General features: G+C 41.0%; 1 protein-coding gene across 7 annotated transcripts in view; it reads right to left on the reverse strand.

Annotated features, from left to right (window-relative positions):
* Positions 1-20,103, reverse strand: part of msh3 (mutS homolog 3 (E. coli)) — a 153,436-nt gene that overhangs the window by 12,896 nt on the left and 120,437 nt on the right. The window contains exons 21-23 of one of the 7 annotated variants that reach the window (XM_029716199.1): positions 18,047-18,233; positions 8,024-8,150; positions 4,887-5,055 (exon numbers count right to left, since the gene is read on the reverse strand). In XM_029716199.1, the coding sequence (XP_029572059.1) occupies positions 4,887-5,055; positions 8,024-8,150; positions 18,047-18,233 (483 nt within the window). Of the gene's footprint in view, positions 1-4,508; positions 5,056-5,879; positions 6,462-7,597; positions 7,816-8,023; positions 8,151-18,046; positions 18,234-18,503; positions 18,563-20,103 lie in introns of those variants that run through there. The other 6 variants (XM_029716200.1, XM_029716202.1, XM_029716203.1 and 3 more) reach the window with 6 other exon arrangements.

Consider the following 20,103-nt stretch of genomic DNA (forward strand, 5'->3'; position numbering starts at 1 on the left):
ATTACAGTAGGAGATTATAGTATGGTTTTAAGTACCTCAATGGACCGTAAAGGAATTCACATTACAAACTATCACCCTCATGCACTTAAAGAAATTACGAATATTATGGATATATTGGAACTAGTGGGTATATGGAGGCTTAAATATCCTGACCTAGTGAGATATACATGGAGGAGGCTCAATCAAGCAAGTCGTCTTGACTAATTCCTTATGTCATTTTCGTTGCCAGCAAATGTTTAAAGAGTGTTGATTGGGGACAGAATGCGGTCGGACCATCAAATAATTGGTATACACATTACTCTTACAGAATTTCTGCAAGGGTGAGGATACTGGAAATATAGTCAAAGCTTACTGGATGACAACTTGTTTTTAACCAAGACAGAATAGTTTTTAACCAAGACAGAATCATTTATAACTGACTTTTTCCTACAGAACATAGGCACAGCAGATAACCTTATTGTTTGGGACACTTTTAAATGTGCCTTTAGAGGCCATGCAATTCAACACTCATCTCTAAAACAAAAGCAATTTAGGGTCAAAAGAGTCCATATTAACAAAGGAAATAGAAGGTCCAACAGTGCAGATAGATGGTAATAAAAACTGTACCATAGAGGCACAGGATAAGTTGGAGGAAAAACAAAAAGAAATGGAGGAACTTATTGAAGAAAGATCAAGTGTAATATATCATAAAAATAAGGCGAACTGGAATACGGGGAAAAATGCACCAAATTATTTTTTTATCTTCAACATAGAAATGCGACCAAAAATAATTTACTGAAACTTGCTATAAATGACAGAGTCATCCATGATTCATGTTTTAATTTCAGTCTCCTCCATCTCCATTAACTGAAGTTAATTGTAAGGATTTTTTTCTATTAATAGAGTCAAATTTACAGCTATACAGAAAGACTCATGTGAAGGCCTAATTACAGAGGAATAACTTCTAGATGCAATTAAAGCCTTCAAGTCCATGAAAACTTCAGGGCTGGGTGGCATACCAGTTGAGTTATATCAAATATTTTTCGATATACTCAAAGTTCTCTTTTAACCACTCCTATAAAAGCGGTAGACTATCAGATACTCAGCAAGAAGGTCTGAATTCCCTATTACTGAAATAGGACCCAGGTGGTAAATACAGTATAAAGATCCAGTTCACCTAAAAAACTGGAGACCCCTTACACAGTGTTGTGATGCCAAAATCCTAGCAAAATGCATAGAGCATTTAATTAAATGCCTGGACCATCAGAATTTTGAAGAATCTCTTATACAATGGGTTAAAGTTATGTATAGTAACCCCAGGTGTAAAATAGTAAATAATGGCTACTTATCAGAAAGTTTTAAATTGTAAAGAAGAGTAAAACAAGGTTGTCCATGATAGGCATTTCTATTTATTACGGCCATCGAAAAGTTAGCTATTAAAATCAGATCCAACAAAAATATCAAGAGGCTAGAAATCCAGGGCTTAAAAACAAAGGTGTCATTGTATGCTGATTCATGTTTTCTTTTAAATCCGCAATTTGGATCCCTGCACAGCCTCACAGAGGATCTATATAACATTTCTAACCTCTCTGGATTAAAACCGAATTATGATAAATGCACCATATTTTATATTGAATTGCTAAAAATAAAAGTTTGCCATTACCGTGTTGTTTACCAATAAAATGGTCAGACGGTGAAGTGGACATACTTGGTATTCATATCCCGAAAGAAAGAAATTATCTCACTACAATACATTTTATTAGAAAGTTAGCCAAATTAGATAAAATCTTGTTACCGTGGAAAAATCACCCTGATTAATTCTTTAGTCATATCCCAGCTTACCTATTTGCTTATGGCCTTGCCTACACCTAATGACTTGTTTTTTTTAAATTATATGAGCAAAGACTATTGCACTTTATTTGGAATGACAAGCTTGACAAAATTAAACGGGCCTATTTATATAATGAATATGAATTCGAGGGGCAGAAATGATTAATTACTAAAGCATTGGAACTCTTAATAAAGGCTTCAATCATACAAAAACTATACTTAAATCCGAACTGGTTCTCTAGCAGATATGTAACAATAGCTCACCTCATGTTCAAGAATGGACTTTTTCCCCATCATTCAGATTACAACCTTTCACTTTCGATTATTTAAAAATGAAATAATCTCCAAAATATTGTTATTTTTAAAAGAAGCCATAGAAAGGGGCGGCAGGTAGCCTAGTGGTTAGAGCGTTGGACTAGTAACCGAAAGGTTGCAAGATTGAATCCCCAAGCTGACAAGGTAAAAATCTGTCGTTCTGCCCCTGAACAAGGCAGTGTTCCTAGGCCGTCATTGAAAATAAGAATTTGTTCTTAACTGACTTGCCTAGTTAAATAAAATAAAACATTTAAATGTTTTTTTTGTTTTTTTAAAAGCTGGTTGCAATTTCATTTTAATATGGTATAATCTTTGTAAATTATATCATAAACAGGACTGTTCGAGTTACGTCACACATGCAGTTAACAAATATATATGGAAATGTCTGCTCTATCCAAAATTACAACTGATTGCAGCATTACTACAAAAATGGACGAGGCAAGTGGAAACGGGAGAAGGTAAGGAACATGTCTGTCGGCCCTGCACTAAAGACAAAAAATTGGCTATGAATAAATTATTTGAATAAATTATGAATAAAACAGTATACCAGTTTGATTTAAGGACCAAAAAATTGACAGCTGCGCAGATGCAGTTGGGAGGAGATTTGACACACCGATTCCATGGCACATGGTTTATGAACTGATACACAAAACGACGCTGGATTCAAAACTTTGAGTTTTTCAATTTAAATTATTATACAAATTCTTGCAACCAATAGAATGTTATATATATGGGGAATACAACCATCCTAGCTCTGCAGATTTAGCTGCGAAATGACAATCATTAGATCACTGGTTTTGGTACTGCCCATATGTACACTACATGACCAAAAGTAAGCAGACACCTACTTGTTGAACATCTCATGGGCATTAATATGGAGTTGGTCCTCCCCTATGCTTCTATATCAGCTTCCACTCTTCTGGGAAGGCTTTCAACTAGATGTTGGAACATTGCTGTGGTGACTTGCATCCATTCAGCCACAAGAGCATTAGTGAGGTTGGGCACTGACGTTGGGTGATTAGGCCTGGCTAGCAGTCTGCGTTACAATTCATCCCAAAGATGTCTGATGTGGTTGAGGTCAGGGCTCTGTGCAGGCCAGTCAAGTTCTTCCACACCTATCTTGACGAACCATTTTTGTATGGACCTCGTTTTGTGCACGGGGGCATTGCCCTGCTGAAAGAGGAAAAGGCCTTCCCCAAACTGTACCCACAATGTTAGAAGCACAGAATTGTCTAAAATGTCATTGTATGCTGTGGTGTTAAGAATTTCCTTCACTGGAACTAAGGGGCCTAGCCCGAACCATGAAAAACCACCCCCAGACCATTATTCCTCCAACAACAAACTTTACAGTTGGCACTATGCATTGGGGCAGGTAGCGTTCTCATGGCATCCGCCAAACCCAGACTCATCCATCGGACTGCCAGATGGTGAAGTGTGATTCATCACTCCAGAGAACGCGTTTCCACTACTCCAGACTCCAATGGCAGCAAGCTTTACACCACTCCAGCCGACACTTGGATCTACCAAGGCAGCAGCCACTTTTCCTGGGGTCCAGCAAAATTAAGGCAGTTTATACCATTTTAAAAACAATACATTCACTTCAGATTTCACAACACATTGTGTGCCCTCAGACCACTACTCTACTACCACATATATACAACACAAAATCCTTGTGTACGTGTGTGTATAGTTTATCGTGTGTGTGTGTATGCATGTGTCTGTGCCTGTGTTTGTGTCTCTTCACAGTCCCTGCTGTATTTGTTTCTGTTTTTATCTCATTCTACTGTTTGCATCAGGTATTTGATATGGAATAAAGTCCCATGTAGTACTGCGTGCCTCCCATAGTCTGTTCTGGACTTGCGGACTGTGAAGAGACCTCTGGTGGCATGTCTTGTGGGGTATGCATGGGTGTCAGTAGCGCCAGTTGTTCAAACAGACAGCTCAGTGCATTCAACATGTCAATACCTCTCACAAATACAAGTAGTGGTGAATTCAATCTCTACTCCACATTGAGCCAATTTTCCAAAATCCCTCTTTGTGGCACTTGACCACACGACTGAACAGTAGTCCAGGTGCGACAAAACTAGGGCCTGTAGGACCTGCCTTGTTGATAGTGCTGTTAAGGTAGAGCAGCGCGTTATTATGGACAGACTTCTCCCCATCTTAGCTACTGTTGTATCAATATGTTTTGACCATGACCGTGTACAATCCAGGGTTACTCCAAGCAGTTTAGTTTTTTATTTATTTATTTTTTATTTCACCTTTATTTAACCAGGTAGGCAAGTTGAGAACAAGTTCTCATTTACAATTGCGACCTGGCCAAGATAAAGCAAAGCAGTTCGACAACATACAAAAACACAGAGTTACACATGGAGTCACCTGTGTCACCTGAACTTGCTCAATTTCCACATTATTTATTACAAGATTTCGTTGAGGTTAAGGGTAAAGCGAATGATTTGTCCCAAATACAATGCTTTTAGTTTTTCAAATATTTAGGACCTTATTCCTTACCACCCACTCTGAAACTAACTGCAGCAATTTGTTAAGTGATGCAGTCATTTCAGTCGCTGTAGTAGCTGAAGTGTATAGTGTTGAGTTATCTGCATACATAGACAAACTGGATTTACTCAAAGCCAGTGGCATGTCGTTAGTAAAGATTGATTTAAAAAGTTTTGCAGAAGTGTTCTCATACTCAGTCATTGGACTGCTCAGCCGAAAGAGTGTCCCACTGTGTGGGACAGTGTGTGTCTTTGTATGTGTACCTCCGGGCGTCGACGATGTTCTTTAGTTCCTGTGCTTTGCGTGCGGCGATGTGGAGTATAGCTTCTGGAATCTCAGCCAATCGGGCAACATTTAGCCCATAGCTCTGCCCAGCCGCCCCCTCAGTCAGCTGGTACAGGAAGGTGATGAACTCTGGCTGCACCTCAATGTCTACACACACGCACACAGAAAGGTATAAACACAACTTCGCTATGGTTAACCTTACTGGACTTAAGTCAACCGTCCTAACTAACCCTTAATAAACCCACAGCCTTGGTTAAACTCTACACAATGTTATTTCTATAAATAATGGGGCAATGTGTGACATTGTTTAATTGTTTTGAAACAAAAATAAAAAGGAGTTGTATGCAGTTCTATGTGTAATTAGAGGAATAATAATGAATATATGCAAATTGGCCCATAACTTCACCTATACTACAACATATGGCTAGGACTACACATCCTTCAAGCAGGGTTCATACAGACATTGGCAAGTCAAATTCAAGGACTTTCAGGGACTTTTTCAAGTACTTATTTGTAATTTTTAAGGACCTCAATGTTATACAATTGTACATACGCTGAGTATTCCATGACAGACTGACCAGGTGAAAGCTTTGATCCCTTATTGATGTCACGTGTTAAATCCGCTTCAATTAGTGTAGATGAAGGGGAGGAGACAGGTTAAAGAAGGATTTTTAAGCCTCGAGACAATTGAGAAATGGGTTGTGTTTGTGTGCCATTCAGAGGGTGAATGAGCAAGACAAAATATTCAAGTGCCTTTGAACAAGGTATGGCAGTAAGTGCCAGGTGCACCAGTTTGTGTCACCAACTGTAACGCTGGTGTTTTTTTCACGCTCAACCGTTTCCATTGTGTATCAAGAATGGTCCACCACCCAAAGGACATCCAGCCAACTTGACACAACTGTAGGAAGCATTGGAGTCAACATGGGCCAGCATCCCTGTGGTGCTTTCGACACCTTGTAGAGTCCATGTCGGATGAATTGAGGCTGTTCTAAGGGCAAAAAGGGGAGGGGGTGACCAACGAACACAATTGCATTTTATCGATGGCAATTTGAATACACAGCTATACTGTGACGAGTTTCTGAGTCGTGCCATTCATCCGCCACCATCACCTCATGTTTTAGCATGATAATGCACAACCCCATGTCGCAAGGATCTGTACACAATTCCTGGAAGCTGATAATGTCCCAGTTCTTATGGCCTGCATACTCAGACATGTCACCCTTTAAGCATGTTTGGGATGCTCTAGATCGACGTGTACAACAGCCTGTTCCAGACTGTCGAAGTAAAAATGTTTATTGTAGCAATTGTAGCAGGCAAGACAGGTCAAGGCAGGCAGGGGTCGAAGATCCAGGGTAAGGCAAAGGTACAGGACGGCAGGTGGACTCTGGGTCAGGGACGGGCAGAGTTCAGTTATCCAGAGGTGGAGCAAAGGTACAGGACGGCAGGCAGGCTCAGGGTCAGGCAGAGAGGTCAGACGGGCGGGTACAGGGTCAGGACATGCAAAGGTCAAGAACCAGGAGGATGAGGAAAGAGAGGCTGGGAAACGATAGGACCTGACAGGAAAAACGCTGGTTAGCTTGAATGAACAAGACGAACTGGCAACAGACAGACAGAGAACACAGGTATAAATACACAGGAGATGATAGGGAAGATGGGCGACACCTGGAGAGGGGTGGAGACAAGCACAAGGACAGGTGAAACAGATCAGGGTGTGACAGTACCCCCCTGAAACAGATCAGGGCGTGACACTATGTTCATGAATAGCGGTAACAACTAAATCTCACAATTGCTGTTTTTATAATGAGAAAGAAACCAAAAAACTGGTTCCTTTTGTAATGGAAGGATTTGTATGGAAAGCCAAGTTGAAACCAACATTAGATGTTGTCGTCCACATAATAACCGCACCACAACAGAGTAGAGCAACACCCTTCAATTGAAGCAGCGGGAAAATGATGAAAGTGGACACATCTCCCACCGGCTGAATCCACGTTGTTTCCACATCATTTCAATGAAACTACATTGAACCAAGGTGGAATAGACATTGAACTGAAGTCTGTGCCCAGTTGGCTCTCACAAAAAGTAATGAAATAAATAGATACAGAAAATGATAAGGGAGTAGGAGAACTTAGAAATTGGCAACAATAATTACAAGGACTTTTCAAGCACCAAATTGAGGAAATGTCTGATTTTAAAGGTAGGCACATTCCAGTACTTACATTTCTGAGCCCCATATTCAAGTAGGCTACTTCAAGCCCCTTGTACTGTTTAAAATTGCAGGTGTAACATGTAAAACAAAATGTATTTGTCATGTTATTTCAATACCAGATCATATTGTGAATAAGCCCTCTAGGCTATGTAATTTGTTATACTTATATCCAGAACAATTCATAGGAATATTGTTGGGTGTTGCACAATAGTCTATCCTACACAATTGCGCACAGTAGACTATGTTCAATCCATGGCACAAAAACATATGAAAAGAGGAACTCATTACCTTGATGCTTTCTGTTACATCTAAAATGAGACACCTCACCCCTAATGAGACATTTTTATTTTATTTAACCTTTATTTAACTAGTCAGTTAAGTCAGTTAAGAACAAATTCTTATTTACAATGACGGCCTACCCTGGGCCAATCGAGCGCCGCTCTATGGGACTCCCAATCAAGGCCGGATGTGATGCAGCCTGGATTCGAACTAGGTACTGCAGTGACACCTCTTGCACTGAGATGCAGTGTCTTGCGCCACTCGGGAGCCCAAATCATGCAGACAACAGATGATCAACATCAATTCGCTAGGGATATTAGAGCCAACGTGGATCCAGGCATAACTGTCTTCACCGGCGTAACGAATGACACAAAATACTCTGGACATTCCTCAAACAAATGTATGTTTTATGTCACACGATTCTGGACAAATCCATCAAGACACCAACCATGAGAAAGGATTAAACATGTAATGACAAAAAGAAATTGGCAGATTATTATCAAATGACTTATAACAGCTGTAACAAGTGTAGGAAATCCCCACTAAGACCCACAAGCATGTACACACATATACACACACACACACACACACACACACACACACACACACACACACACACAACCAGCGTACCGTCTGTGGTGATGTCTGGTTCATTGAGGAGGAAGGCCATGTGGAAGTTGCCTACATGCAGAGGATACACCTTCTCCAGCTCACACAGAGGAGGGTAGTGGGTCACAAACAGAGTTAGAGACTTCACCTGAGAGGGGTAAGGGGGAGGAAAATGGATGAAGATAGAGAGGGGGGAGAGAGAGGATGGTGAGAGAAAGGGAGAGAGGGCGATAGAGACCAAGGGAGAGCAAGAGATTGAGGTCAAACATTCAACAGTAAGTGAACAATCATATTTTCAATTTCATTGATATCACCTGTATAAATAAAAAGAAAAGTGTATGACCCTATTCAATCAACCCAGGTAATTATTTTGCTTTACACTTATTGTGAAACCTGGTTAGAGGCTCTGACTGAGCTCTGAGACACAGATCTCATACACAGAGGGAGGAGAGACAAGGAGGCAAGAGGAAGGGAGGAAAGAGGAGGATAAATAGAGATGAGTAGTCACCTGGTGGCAACTTTTCCTGACCTGAAGAGGAGAGGAGCTTTGTACTAGGGAACTTACTACCTGTATCATAGCCAGCACTATACATATGTGTGTGTGCCAATTTGTGTACCTTGGTTAACCTGCTGTCTGGTGTTCAAGGTAAAAGGCCATTATAGCACTATGGGCTAGTTTCCCAGACACAGGCTATGCCTAGTCTTGGACTAAAAAGCTATTTCAACTGAGAATCTCCATTGATCAGGTTTTTTCCAGTGCAAAACTAGGCTCAATCTGTGTCCGGGAAACCGGGCCTATTTTTATTTATTTTGTTCCTTTATTTAACTAGGCAAGTCAGTTAAGAACAAATTCTTATTTTCAATGACGGCCTAGGAACAGTGGGTTAACTGCCTTGTTCAGGGGCAGAATGACAGTTTTTTACCTTGTCAGCTCGGGGATTCAATCTTGCAACCTTTCGGTTACTAGTCCAACGCTCTAACCACTAGGCTACCTGCCGCCCCAGTCGTGTATCCTAAGGTCAACAACAGATTGCCAGGACAACCCCACCAGCCCTCCCGATGACCCTCAGAGGTTAGAGGTCAGGGTACAGGGTGGGACCACTCATCTAATAGAAGTCATTGTAGTCTAACAGGGGTTGGTATTGTGGTGTTAATTATAATAATAGCAAGCCATTTCCAGGGCCAAATTCCAAAACCAGTTCTCACATGATGGTGCTGAAATGATGAAAATAAGGTCAATGAAGTTAAAATGCCTTGCAGTTGTATATAGTCATACAAGACAATGTGGGAGTAACAGTGCAGACTGTGAAATGTAAAAGGCGTCATTGTAAATAAGAATTTGTTCTTAACTTACTTGCCTAGTTAAATGAAGGTGAAATAAAATACATAAATAAATGTGCTAGATATGTAACATTATTATGTTAACAGGCTGTCAAAGGAGATTAGTGCTAGGCTGGAACTAAAGCCTGAACACCATGTATCTCACCAGACCAAGTGCTGGTTCTGTGACTGCCAACGGAACTCCTCTGAGCTCTGTCTTTCTCCAAGTCTCTGGGAGAGCTTTGCTATGGCAACCAGAGTCTCTCTCTCTCTTCTCCCTCCCCCTCCAAGTACCCAGAGAAAGAGAGAGAACGTTGAACTTCAAGGCTGTCTGTTCACAATGCTCCAATCAGAGTGTTAGGAAACAAGACACATACATAACTACAATCTACCTCACAGGTGAGCATAGGAGACCGGGACAGACTGGTTACTATGACAACCAGGACTCCTGTTCTGATGCAGACTCATGTCGGATGGTGATGATGATGGTGTGGAAAAGAAGGAGGAAAAGGAAGAGGGGGAGGTGGTGATGGTGGTAGTATGTGTATGGACTGGAAATCACAGAAATGCATCAGGGGTATATACTGTAGCTACCTAGTATTGCTTACAAAATGAGGGAGAAGTAAAAGCCCTGAAACAGTGCCATGTTTGTCTTTTTATAAACTCCTTCCTTTGAAGTTGTTCAAACAAAGCAATGCTATTACACAACAGGTCGTTAGCCTGTGCTTTTCTAGCAAAACAACCGCCAAAAACATCCCAGAAAGGCTTAGCTGCTACTTAAACATTTGCATTTCCCCAATTTACATAACAAGAACATTCAACTATTTATTTTGTAAAACATGAAACCTTTAGAGCTCTTTCAGAGAACTGTTTTTGTTTTACAAATGTGGATAGTTTAAAAGAGCAAATGCCCCTAAACTTCTCATTTAGAAAACAGCCTATGTGGCATCAAACATTTAATCTGTCAAAAGTGACTACAAAGCACAGCCTCTTCACACTTCTACCATTTAGAAGGCTAAGACAATATAGTTGAATCAAAGCTGGGACTGAGAGACTGATAAACAGCTTCTATCTCCAGGCCATCAGACTGTTAAACAGTCATCACTATCCGACTTCAGCCCAGTACCCTGCCCTAAACCATAGAGACTGTCACTAGCAGGCTACCACCCAGTACTCTACCCTGCACCTTAGAGACTGCTGCCCACTGGGCTCTGACTTTAATCATGTTTACATGATGTTATACCCACTCTATATGTACACTGAGTGTACAAAACATTAGGAACACCTGCTTTAAATACAATTATTTTTATTTCACCTTTATTTAACCAGGTAGGCTAGTTGAGAACAAGTTCTCATTTACAACTGCGACCTGGCCAAGATAAAGCACAGCAGTGCGACACAAACAACAACACAGAGTTACACATGGAATAAACAAACATGCAGTCAATAATACAATAGAAAAGGTGTGTGCAAATGAGGTAGGATAAGGGAGGTAAGGCAATAAATAGGCCATAGTGGTGAAATAATTACAATATAGCAATTAAATACTGGAGTGATAGATGTGCAGAAGATGAGTGTGCAAGTAGAGATACTGGGGTGCAAAGGAGCAAAATAAATAAATAACAGTATGGGAGATGAGGTAGTTGGATGGGCTATTTACAGATGGGCTATGTACAGGTGCAGTGATCTGTGAGCTGCTCTGACAGCTGGTTCTTAAAGTTAGTGAGGGAGATATGAGTCTCCAGCTTCAGTGATTTTTGCAATTCGTTCCAGTCATTGGCAGCAGAGAACTGGAAGGAAAGGCGGCCAAAGGAGGAATTGGCTTTGGGGGTGACCAGTGAGATATACCTGCAGGAGCACGTGCTACGGGTGGGTGATGCTATGGTGACCAGTGAGCTGAGATAAGGCGGGGCTTTACCTAGCAAAGACTTATAGATGACCTGGAGCCAGTGAGTTTGGCGACGAATATGAAGCGAGGGCCAGCCAATGAGAGCATACAGGTCGCAGTGGTGGGTAATATATGGGGCTTTGGTGACAAAACCGATGGCACTGTGATAGACTGCATCCAATTTGCTGAGTAGAGTGTTGGAGGCTATTTTGTAAATGTCATCGCCGAAGTCAAGGATCGGTAGGATAGTCAGTTTTACAAGGGTATGTTTGGCAGCATGAGTGAAGGATGCTTTGTTGCGAAATAGGAAGCCGATTCTATATTTAATTTTGGATTGGAGATGCTTAATGTGAGTCTGGAAGGAGAGTTTACAGTCTAACCAGACACCTAGGTATTTGTAGTTGTCCACATATTTTAAGTCAGAACCGTCCAGAGTAGTGATGCTGGACGGGCGGGCAGGTGTGGGCAGCGATCGGTTGAAGAACAAGCATTTAGTTTTTACTTGGAAGGAGAGTTGTATGGCATTGAAGCTCGTCTGGAGGTTAGTTAAGCATGTCCCAGTTTAGGTCACCTAAAAGCATGAGCTCTGAAGATAGATGGGGGGCAATCAATTCACATATGGTGTCCAGGGTACAGCCGGGGGCAGAAGGTGGTCTATAGCAAGCGGCAACGGTGAGAGACTTGTTTCTGGAAAGGTGGATTTTTAAAAGTAGAAGGTCAAATTGTTTGGGCACAGACCTGGATAGTAAGACAGAACTCTGCAGGCTCTCTCTGCAGTAGATTGCAACTCCGCCCCCTTTGGCAGTTCTATCTTGGCGGAAAATGTTATTGTTAGGGATGGAAATTTCAGGGTTTTTGGTGCGAGGATTCAGACACAGCTAGGACATCCGGGTTGGCAGAGTGTGCTAAAGCAGTGAATAAAACAAATTTAAGGAGGAGGCTTTCCATGACATAGACTGAGGGTGAATGGGCAAGACAAAATAAGTGACTTTGAACGGGGGTATGGCAGTAGGTGCCAGGCACACCAGTTTGAATATGTCAAGAACTGCAACGCTATTGTTTTTTTCCATGCTCAAGGTGAAAGGTGAATTCTCCCAGTGTCATATTTAATGGCGCCGGAGGGAATGGCTGCCGTTTTATGGGCTCCTAACCAACTGGTATTTTTTATTTTATTTTTTTTGCATTGTTTGTAATATCGCTATTTCTGACTTTCGTGGCACACCTGCCTGGTTGAAATATGTTTTTCATGCTTTTGTATGCGGGGCGCTGTCCTCAGATAATCGCATGGTGTGCTTTCGCCGTGAAGCCTATTTGAAATCTGACACAGAGGCTGGATTAACAAGAAGTTAAGGTTTATTTTGATGTATGTAATGGAAATTATATGATTAAAGGTTTGACTAAATGATTTCACTCAGAAACCCTATAACCTGTTGAAATGTATTCGAAATAAGGCTATAATAATGGGTTAAAAACTATATTTCAATACTGTGTGTGAGTAAGACACTGATACCACTTCAAAATTAGCAGGGCAGAGTTGATAAGACGACCTTGGGAAAGGAACAGGAGAAGAGGCCTCCTTAAGTTAGGGAGAGAAACAACGGCCTGGGAACAGCTAGGCTGGTAAAAGATAAGGAGACAGGTGGTCTGGGTACTGTGGAAAAATACAGCCGCTTAAAGCTGGGTGGAGTTCTCTACTGATGTAAGTTAGTGTGTGTGTGTTAATATAAAAGGCTTTGTACATTGTAAGGATTTTCAGAGCTCTCATAAATAAACGGTTTGACCCTTTTAGGCTGGCTATCCGTCTGCTTCATTCAACCAGAATCTTACACACTCTGGTGGGGTAGACTGAGTAGTTTAATTGAAGTTCGGTTTAACATGCAGCCATTACCCTACTTGAAAATATGAAGAGTGGTACTCAGTGATGCTTTGTGTTGGATTTGCCCCAAACATAACACTTTGTATTCAGGACATACATTTTATTGCTTTGCAACATTTTTTGGGCGATTTGATGCGACAAAATGAACGTTTGTAGCCAATCTGAGCTCATGCCTGCCTTGAATTTAATTGTGAATATGGCTGAGATAATTGAACAAAATAATTATGCTGAGGGTCAACTAGCCAGCTAGCCAACTTGTGCCATAGCTAGGCTGCTCGGACGAGACGTGAACCTGGGAGCCTGGCTAGCAAGCTAGCTATAAAACTAACTGAATAGATACAATTTCAATAATGTAGGCTATATGGCCTGAATTACATTTTAAATATGGCTTAGATATGGCTGAAAACAAAATATTTTGAGCGTCAATAATGTCAGGATATAACATTAACTAGCTAGCTAAAAACGTTTGTAGCCGCTAAGATACAAGAGAGTGGCTAGGTTTCAGGTTTGCGTAACAGCTTGGTACATATAACAGGTAGATTTCCAATGAGGACATGCTGCATATTTCACTTTGAATGAGACAGTATAGCTGTGTTCGAATACTCATACTAACCGTACTATTTGTGACATAAATTGAGTATGTTGTATGCTTATTGGTCATAGTATAGGTATAGTTAGTATGCCAAAAGTTCCCAAATGTAGTACTACATTCACCAAAATACAAAGAATATAAGCAGTGGACACTATTTCCGTGCTTTTAGGGCCCATAACGCTATTCTTCATAAAATGGCCGTGGCTTCACAACATTTTCAGATTTGAAGAAAATCCGATGAGTGGATACAAATTCTTTGCTTTAACAAAAACATTTTTTTTGCAATGTAATAAAGTAATGCCTTTTCAAATAAGATAAGTTACACGTTATGTTGGCTAACAATTTGTTGGCTACACTATCCTTACGAACCGCATAGCATATCATTACAGCAGTATGTACCGGTATGCTAGCTTGCTACCAAACGTTAGTTGGCTACTAAAGGTGTGTTCGTAAATTCAGAACGGTTCGGTCACGGAGCTGAGGAGCAGGGTTTATCCGAGCGTTCTGACCTCACAACGGCAGTCAAGCACCCAAGCTAACTGGCTAACATTGGCTAGCATGCTAGCTACTTCCAGACACAAATAAGAGAACACCTCACTCTGACCATTTTACTCGCCCTAGCAGAGCTGGTTAGGCTGTTTTCATGTTATCCTGAGCGTTGCTGACAATTTAATTACGCTTTTTTGCCGACGTTTACTGACATCGGCCATATTCAACGGGTGTTGAGTGTTCGTAAATTCATCAGTTATTCTGTGTTCTGGCACACTCAGACGGGAATGCTCTGAAATTGGAGTGAATAGCCAGAGTGAATTTACGAACGCAACCTATTGACTTCATTATTCAAGTGATTCTTAGCTTAGCTAAGTGGTATAGTCGTTGTGCGTTCTTAATGGACATTGTTAATGAAGTCGTAAGATGTCTAGCTAGTAATTTGTTATGCTAACAAGCTAGCAAGAAGTTGCGTAGCAACAGCATCAACTTCCGGTAGACAGGCGAAGCGCTAGTACTCTCAACTGAAAGTTTACCGTTCATTGACAGTATATTAAAAATTAACTAATAGTATATAGTATATACTCAATAAGTATGTAGTATACAGTATGTTAGTATGGGTATTTGAACACAGCTTATGATCTGTAATCCTAATTCTGTCTATCATTTTGTTTCTACTTCAACAAGAATTAAATATTAGCCTGTTAACCCTATGTAATTAATTAGCTTTCCTTCATGATTTTCTGTAAAATATAGCAGAGAAAAGATTGTTGTTCATTCTCTGATATTCAACCGGAAGGCACTTCTGATATGTAATCTTTCGCTGTCATTGAAGTGTCACTGTTTTAAACTTACCGACATGTCCCTATAGAAGAATGCAACATTTCTATCCATCTTTCCAGCAAGAAAACTATCGTTTCGTCTATAATATACTGTACCATGGGGTTTTATACTGTATATTTAAATACTGTATTCTCAACATAGCTCATTCTAATATTTCAACTACTGTTCATTGCATTTTAGTTACACTGTTTATACACACCACATATCTATTTATATGCTGGAAGCTTGACATAGATAGCGCACTCTAATATATTTACTGCTGTACATACTGTATCATTCTTAGTACATCTTGCGTAAATTTATCCTGTGTATATATGAACAGATTGCATTACTGTTATAATACTTTTTGGGTTGTCAATTGGATTCGTTCCAACATTTCTTGATTTCTTTTACATTTCGATTTTTTTGTGTACTTGTTTGACAATTGTGCTGCATTCTTAGGAGCTAGTAACATAAGCATCTTGCTGCACCTGGTATAACATCTGCTAAACTGTGTACACAAGCAATAAACTTTTATGTGAACATAAAAATATTGTCTCAATTACATTGTGTAATTTATTGACGGTCCCTAACTACCCCCAGAGATCGGCTATCCAAAGTTAAACCAACTTTGCCTTGGTCGCACACCAGTCGGCTGAAGCTAATTGTCAGAATAATTTGTCTAACTCTTCCTACCTGCAAAAACACACCTGAGACACCGACATCAAACCACACACAGAAACTAACTCACGTTTGAATTCAGTCATGGCCGCTAGCGTTAATTAATTAACCAAATCTAAAACGAGGCCAGTGTTTTCTGTGATATAAGATGAAATAGAAATAAACATAAAAGCTAATTGACCAACTTAGCTTGATTGCATTTAGATGAATATATTTGAGTCATTTAGCGGACGCTCCAATCCAGAGGGACAATAAGCACATTCAATTGAGGAAGGTGAAACAACAACCACATAGTAAAACCTTGATTGGATGTGTGCGCAGAGGTCGACAACAACACAGCTTTTACAGCCAGTGTGAGCCTTATCATGCACACAGGGGCCCATTTCTCTCCAGCTCCATCAGCTTTCCAGCTAGTAAACATCTGGTGGGTGATTCCTCACCACTGTAGATTCTGCTAAACAAGATCCCCCATGTGCACCAATAAGCTCATTCCTCCAAGACCTGAATGTGCGCTGATAAATATATATTCCCCCTGGAGCGGTGGAGTCCAGATGGAACTAAATGAGACCTGAAAGGCAGAGAGACCAGTAACATGCAGTCGCACGCACCCACATACGAGAGCACACACGCACACACAGATCAGGTAACAAGCCACTGTTCTGTCACTTAAAGAGTCAAACCAGCAACAATTTTCAACAACATCCAGAGGAATCCTGAGGGACATCAGGTAACTTCTCTACTCTCCACACCTCTATCTCTGCCTCTTCATGTCTCCTCTCCTGCTCTTTATGCATCTGCCTTCCTCTTCTCTCTACCTCCTATTTGGATCAATACTCCCCTCCTCCTTTTAAAACAAATAAAAAAAATGGCAGTTCCTGAAGCAGAGGTGATGTAAGATCCTCTCCCACACACACAAACACTAACAAGCAGCTCCATTATATTAGCATTATAGATCAATTCTACCTCCCCCAATTATACCCCCTCTTCTAGCTCTGTTCGGTTCCCAGTCTCTCTCTAGGGCCTACTCCACGTATGGAAAACAAACTATCACAGCGCTCTCTCACACACACACACACACACACACACACACACACAAAAAAAAAACACACACACACACAAAACACCCACACACATCACCAATAAGCTTTATTGGAGGCCATAACTTAGTGATTTGGATGGCGTCTGACATCAAACCCCACTGGAGGTGTTGACTCAGCTCTATGGGGTACATGGGGAGGGAGGTATGTGTGTATTGAAAAGTGTATATAGCACTATGTTATCAGTGAAGCCAGGGAGGCATATGTCAGGAAGGCTAAAACACACCATGCCGACGAACGTCTAAAAGCAGTGGGTGGCTGCAGTGTTCGCAATCACCATGTGTGTGGTGATTTAACATGTAGATTCGTCAGAGAAGATAGGATGGCCACCCGCTGCTTTTTACCGTTCAACAGCACGGTGTGTTTTGGCCTTTACACTTACAGTCAAGTGAACTATAGTGTAGAAAATAACACCCTCTTTACAATCAAACATTGGGGAGGTTTGACAATGCTGTGGGGTTACTTTGCTGCCTCTGGTACTGGGGGCCTTGAACATGTGCAAGACATGAAACCAACAGATTATCAAGGTGTTATGGAGTTCAATGTTCAAGCCTTTGTCCAAAAACTGGGTCTCCTTTGAATTTCGTGGGTCTTTCAGCAGGACAACAACCCCAAACACACATAAAAAGCACCCAGTGTTGGTTCAAGAAGAAACGGTGGACTATTCTGGAATGGCCAGTGATGAGCCCAGATCTGAATCCCATCAAAAACCTATGGTGATATCTGAAAACAGCAGTTGGTCGAAGGCAACTCACAAACATTGGAACAGTTTGAAGTTGAAGAGCGGGCCAAATTGCCAATAGAAAGGAGCTGCAAGCTCATTGATTTTCAAAATTTAAATGGTAAATTCTGTAAAAAAATAATTGGTTCTGCAATGTTGAAAATCCAATTACAGGTAGCAGGGTGGTTAGAGCGTTAGGCCAGTAACCGAAAGGTTGCTGGATCGAATCCCCGAGCAGACAAGGTAAAAATCTGTCATTCTGCCCCTGAACAAGGCAGTTAACCCACTCACCCCAGTAGGCTGTCATTGTAAATAAGAATTTGTTCTTAACTGACTTGCCTAGTTAAATAAAGGTTAAATAAATGTAAAAAAATTAAATCTATTTCTACTTATTTTAGAAGAAAAAATGTGCAAGGGTGCCACAATATTACGTCGTAATTGTATCTAAAGCGAAGGGACCCCCCCCCAAAAAAAGAGTCTTGTTGTGGAAGTATGCTCGTTCAACGACTAGGATAAGATAATAGGATGACATACAGATGCATGCATGCACACACTCACATCTCTGATGAAGTACTCCAGAGTAGCATAGGCGATAGCTATCCCGTCGTGGGTGCTGGTGCCCCGCCCCAACTCGTCCAGGATGACCAATGACCTCTCGGTTGCCCGGGTGACAATTTCCGAGGCTTCCGTCAGCTCCTCCATGAATGTGCTCCGGCCCTTATAGATGCTGTCAGACGCCCCCATTCTACCAACACACACATTAATTATGCTTTCAGACCTTCCCATCCTACAGACCAATAACACACAGGAGAGAAGAATTTTAGAATGAAATGTGTCTATTTCATTCTACTCATTTCATTTCTACATTTTACAGGCAGAGAGGAGGAACACAGCTTTAGGGTGTTGTGTGTGTGAGTGTGTTCCACAAGGCAGTGAAAAGACAGAACAGTTTGTATTTGTACTAATACCTACACATGTTGGACCTGTGTGACACCAATAGCCTACTGTCCACAATCTCCTTGCACAACATTGAACCCCCTCCTACAGACTCCGACTCAACTCACAGCACAAAAACTGAACAGAGAAGAGGGAAAAGAGAGGGATTGAGAGGGACACACACACACAGGTACATTACGTGACCAAAAATACGTGGACACCTGCTCGTCGAACATCTGATTCCAAAATCATGGGCATTAATATGGAGTCGGTCCCCCCTTTGCTGCTATAACAGCCCCCACTCTTCTGGGAAGGAATTCCACTAGATGTTGGAACATTGCTGTAGGGACTTGCTTCCATTCAGCCAAATAAGCATTAGTGAGGTCGGGCACTGATGTTGGGCGATTAGGCCTGGCTCGTTGTCGGCTTTCCAATTCATCGCAAAGGTGTTAGATGGGGTTGAGGTAAGTACTCTGTGCAGGCCAATCAAGTTCTTCCACACCTATCTCGATAAACCATTTCTGACCGGAAGTCCCCACAAGAATAGTAAACAAACAAAACATTGACCAACTGGACATTTTGTTAGTCCCCACGAGGTCAAATGCTATTTCTAGGGGGTTTAGGGTTAAGGTAAGAATTAGTGTTAGAATTACGTCAAGGGTTAGGGTTAGGAGCTAGGGTTCATTTTAGGGTTAGGAGCTAGGGTTTGGTTTAGGGTTAGGTTTTTGGGTTACGGTTAGGGTAAGAGTACAGGTTAGGTAGGAGTTAGGGAAAATAGGATTTTGAATTGGACTGAATTGTGTCCCCACAAGGTTAGGTGTACATTACTGTGTGTGTGTGTGTCAGGGTTTCTGTTAGGAAAATGTGTTTACTGAACATTTAACTGGAAAGATTTTAATTTCCCCGACACCGGATCCATATGCATCAGGAGCGCAACCTGATTAGCGCATCCACCCACAGTGCTCAGAATGACAGAAATCACATTTAGAATATAGTATTTATTACCAACAGAACATGCAAGTCGAGGATGCAACGATATGCGGCCCCTTCCTACCGAATTCTGATGAGTTAGAATAACTGTCCACATTTACTTTCGTCAGCCAACAAGACGAGTAATGAACAGCAAAAACACTAGCTTATGTCAATCTACTATAGTAGAAACGACTAGGCTACCTATTCTATTGGTCAGCTTGTCGAGAAATAAATATTCTATTCCAAACAGACTAAGACAGTTGTGGGACGATAGATCCCAAAAGTAAACAACCAGTAGGCCTAGGCTACATAAAAAAAAAACGTTAAAACGCAATGAGTCTGAAGCAACAGATCAGAACGTTCAGCTTAAAATGTTGATAAACTATTATTTCTTCACATTATAAGCACAGCAATGTGCACAATGTAGTAGGCCAAATGTTTGTTCCATAATGCAATTAGCAAGAAAACACCATTGTCAAAAGGGCACTGCACTTGCGAGCGGTTTTATGTGACAGAGATGAAAATATCTGCTAGAAATGTTGAAAGAGAAGAGATCTAATAGACTACTTTGAAGCAAGGTAAGACATGCCTAATAATATACACTGAACAAAATTATAAACGCAACTGTGTTACAGTTCATCTAAGGAAATCAGTTAATAGAAATACAACCATTAGGCCCTAGTCTATGGATTTCACATGACTGGGAA

This window comes from Salmo trutta, chromosome 27 (genome assembly GCF_901001165.1).
Source record: "Salmo trutta chromosome 27, fSalTru1.1, whole genome shotgun sequence".
In the NCBI taxonomy this organism is placed as follows: domain Eukaryota; kingdom Metazoa; phylum Chordata; class Actinopteri; order Salmoniformes; family Salmonidae; genus Salmo; species Salmo trutta.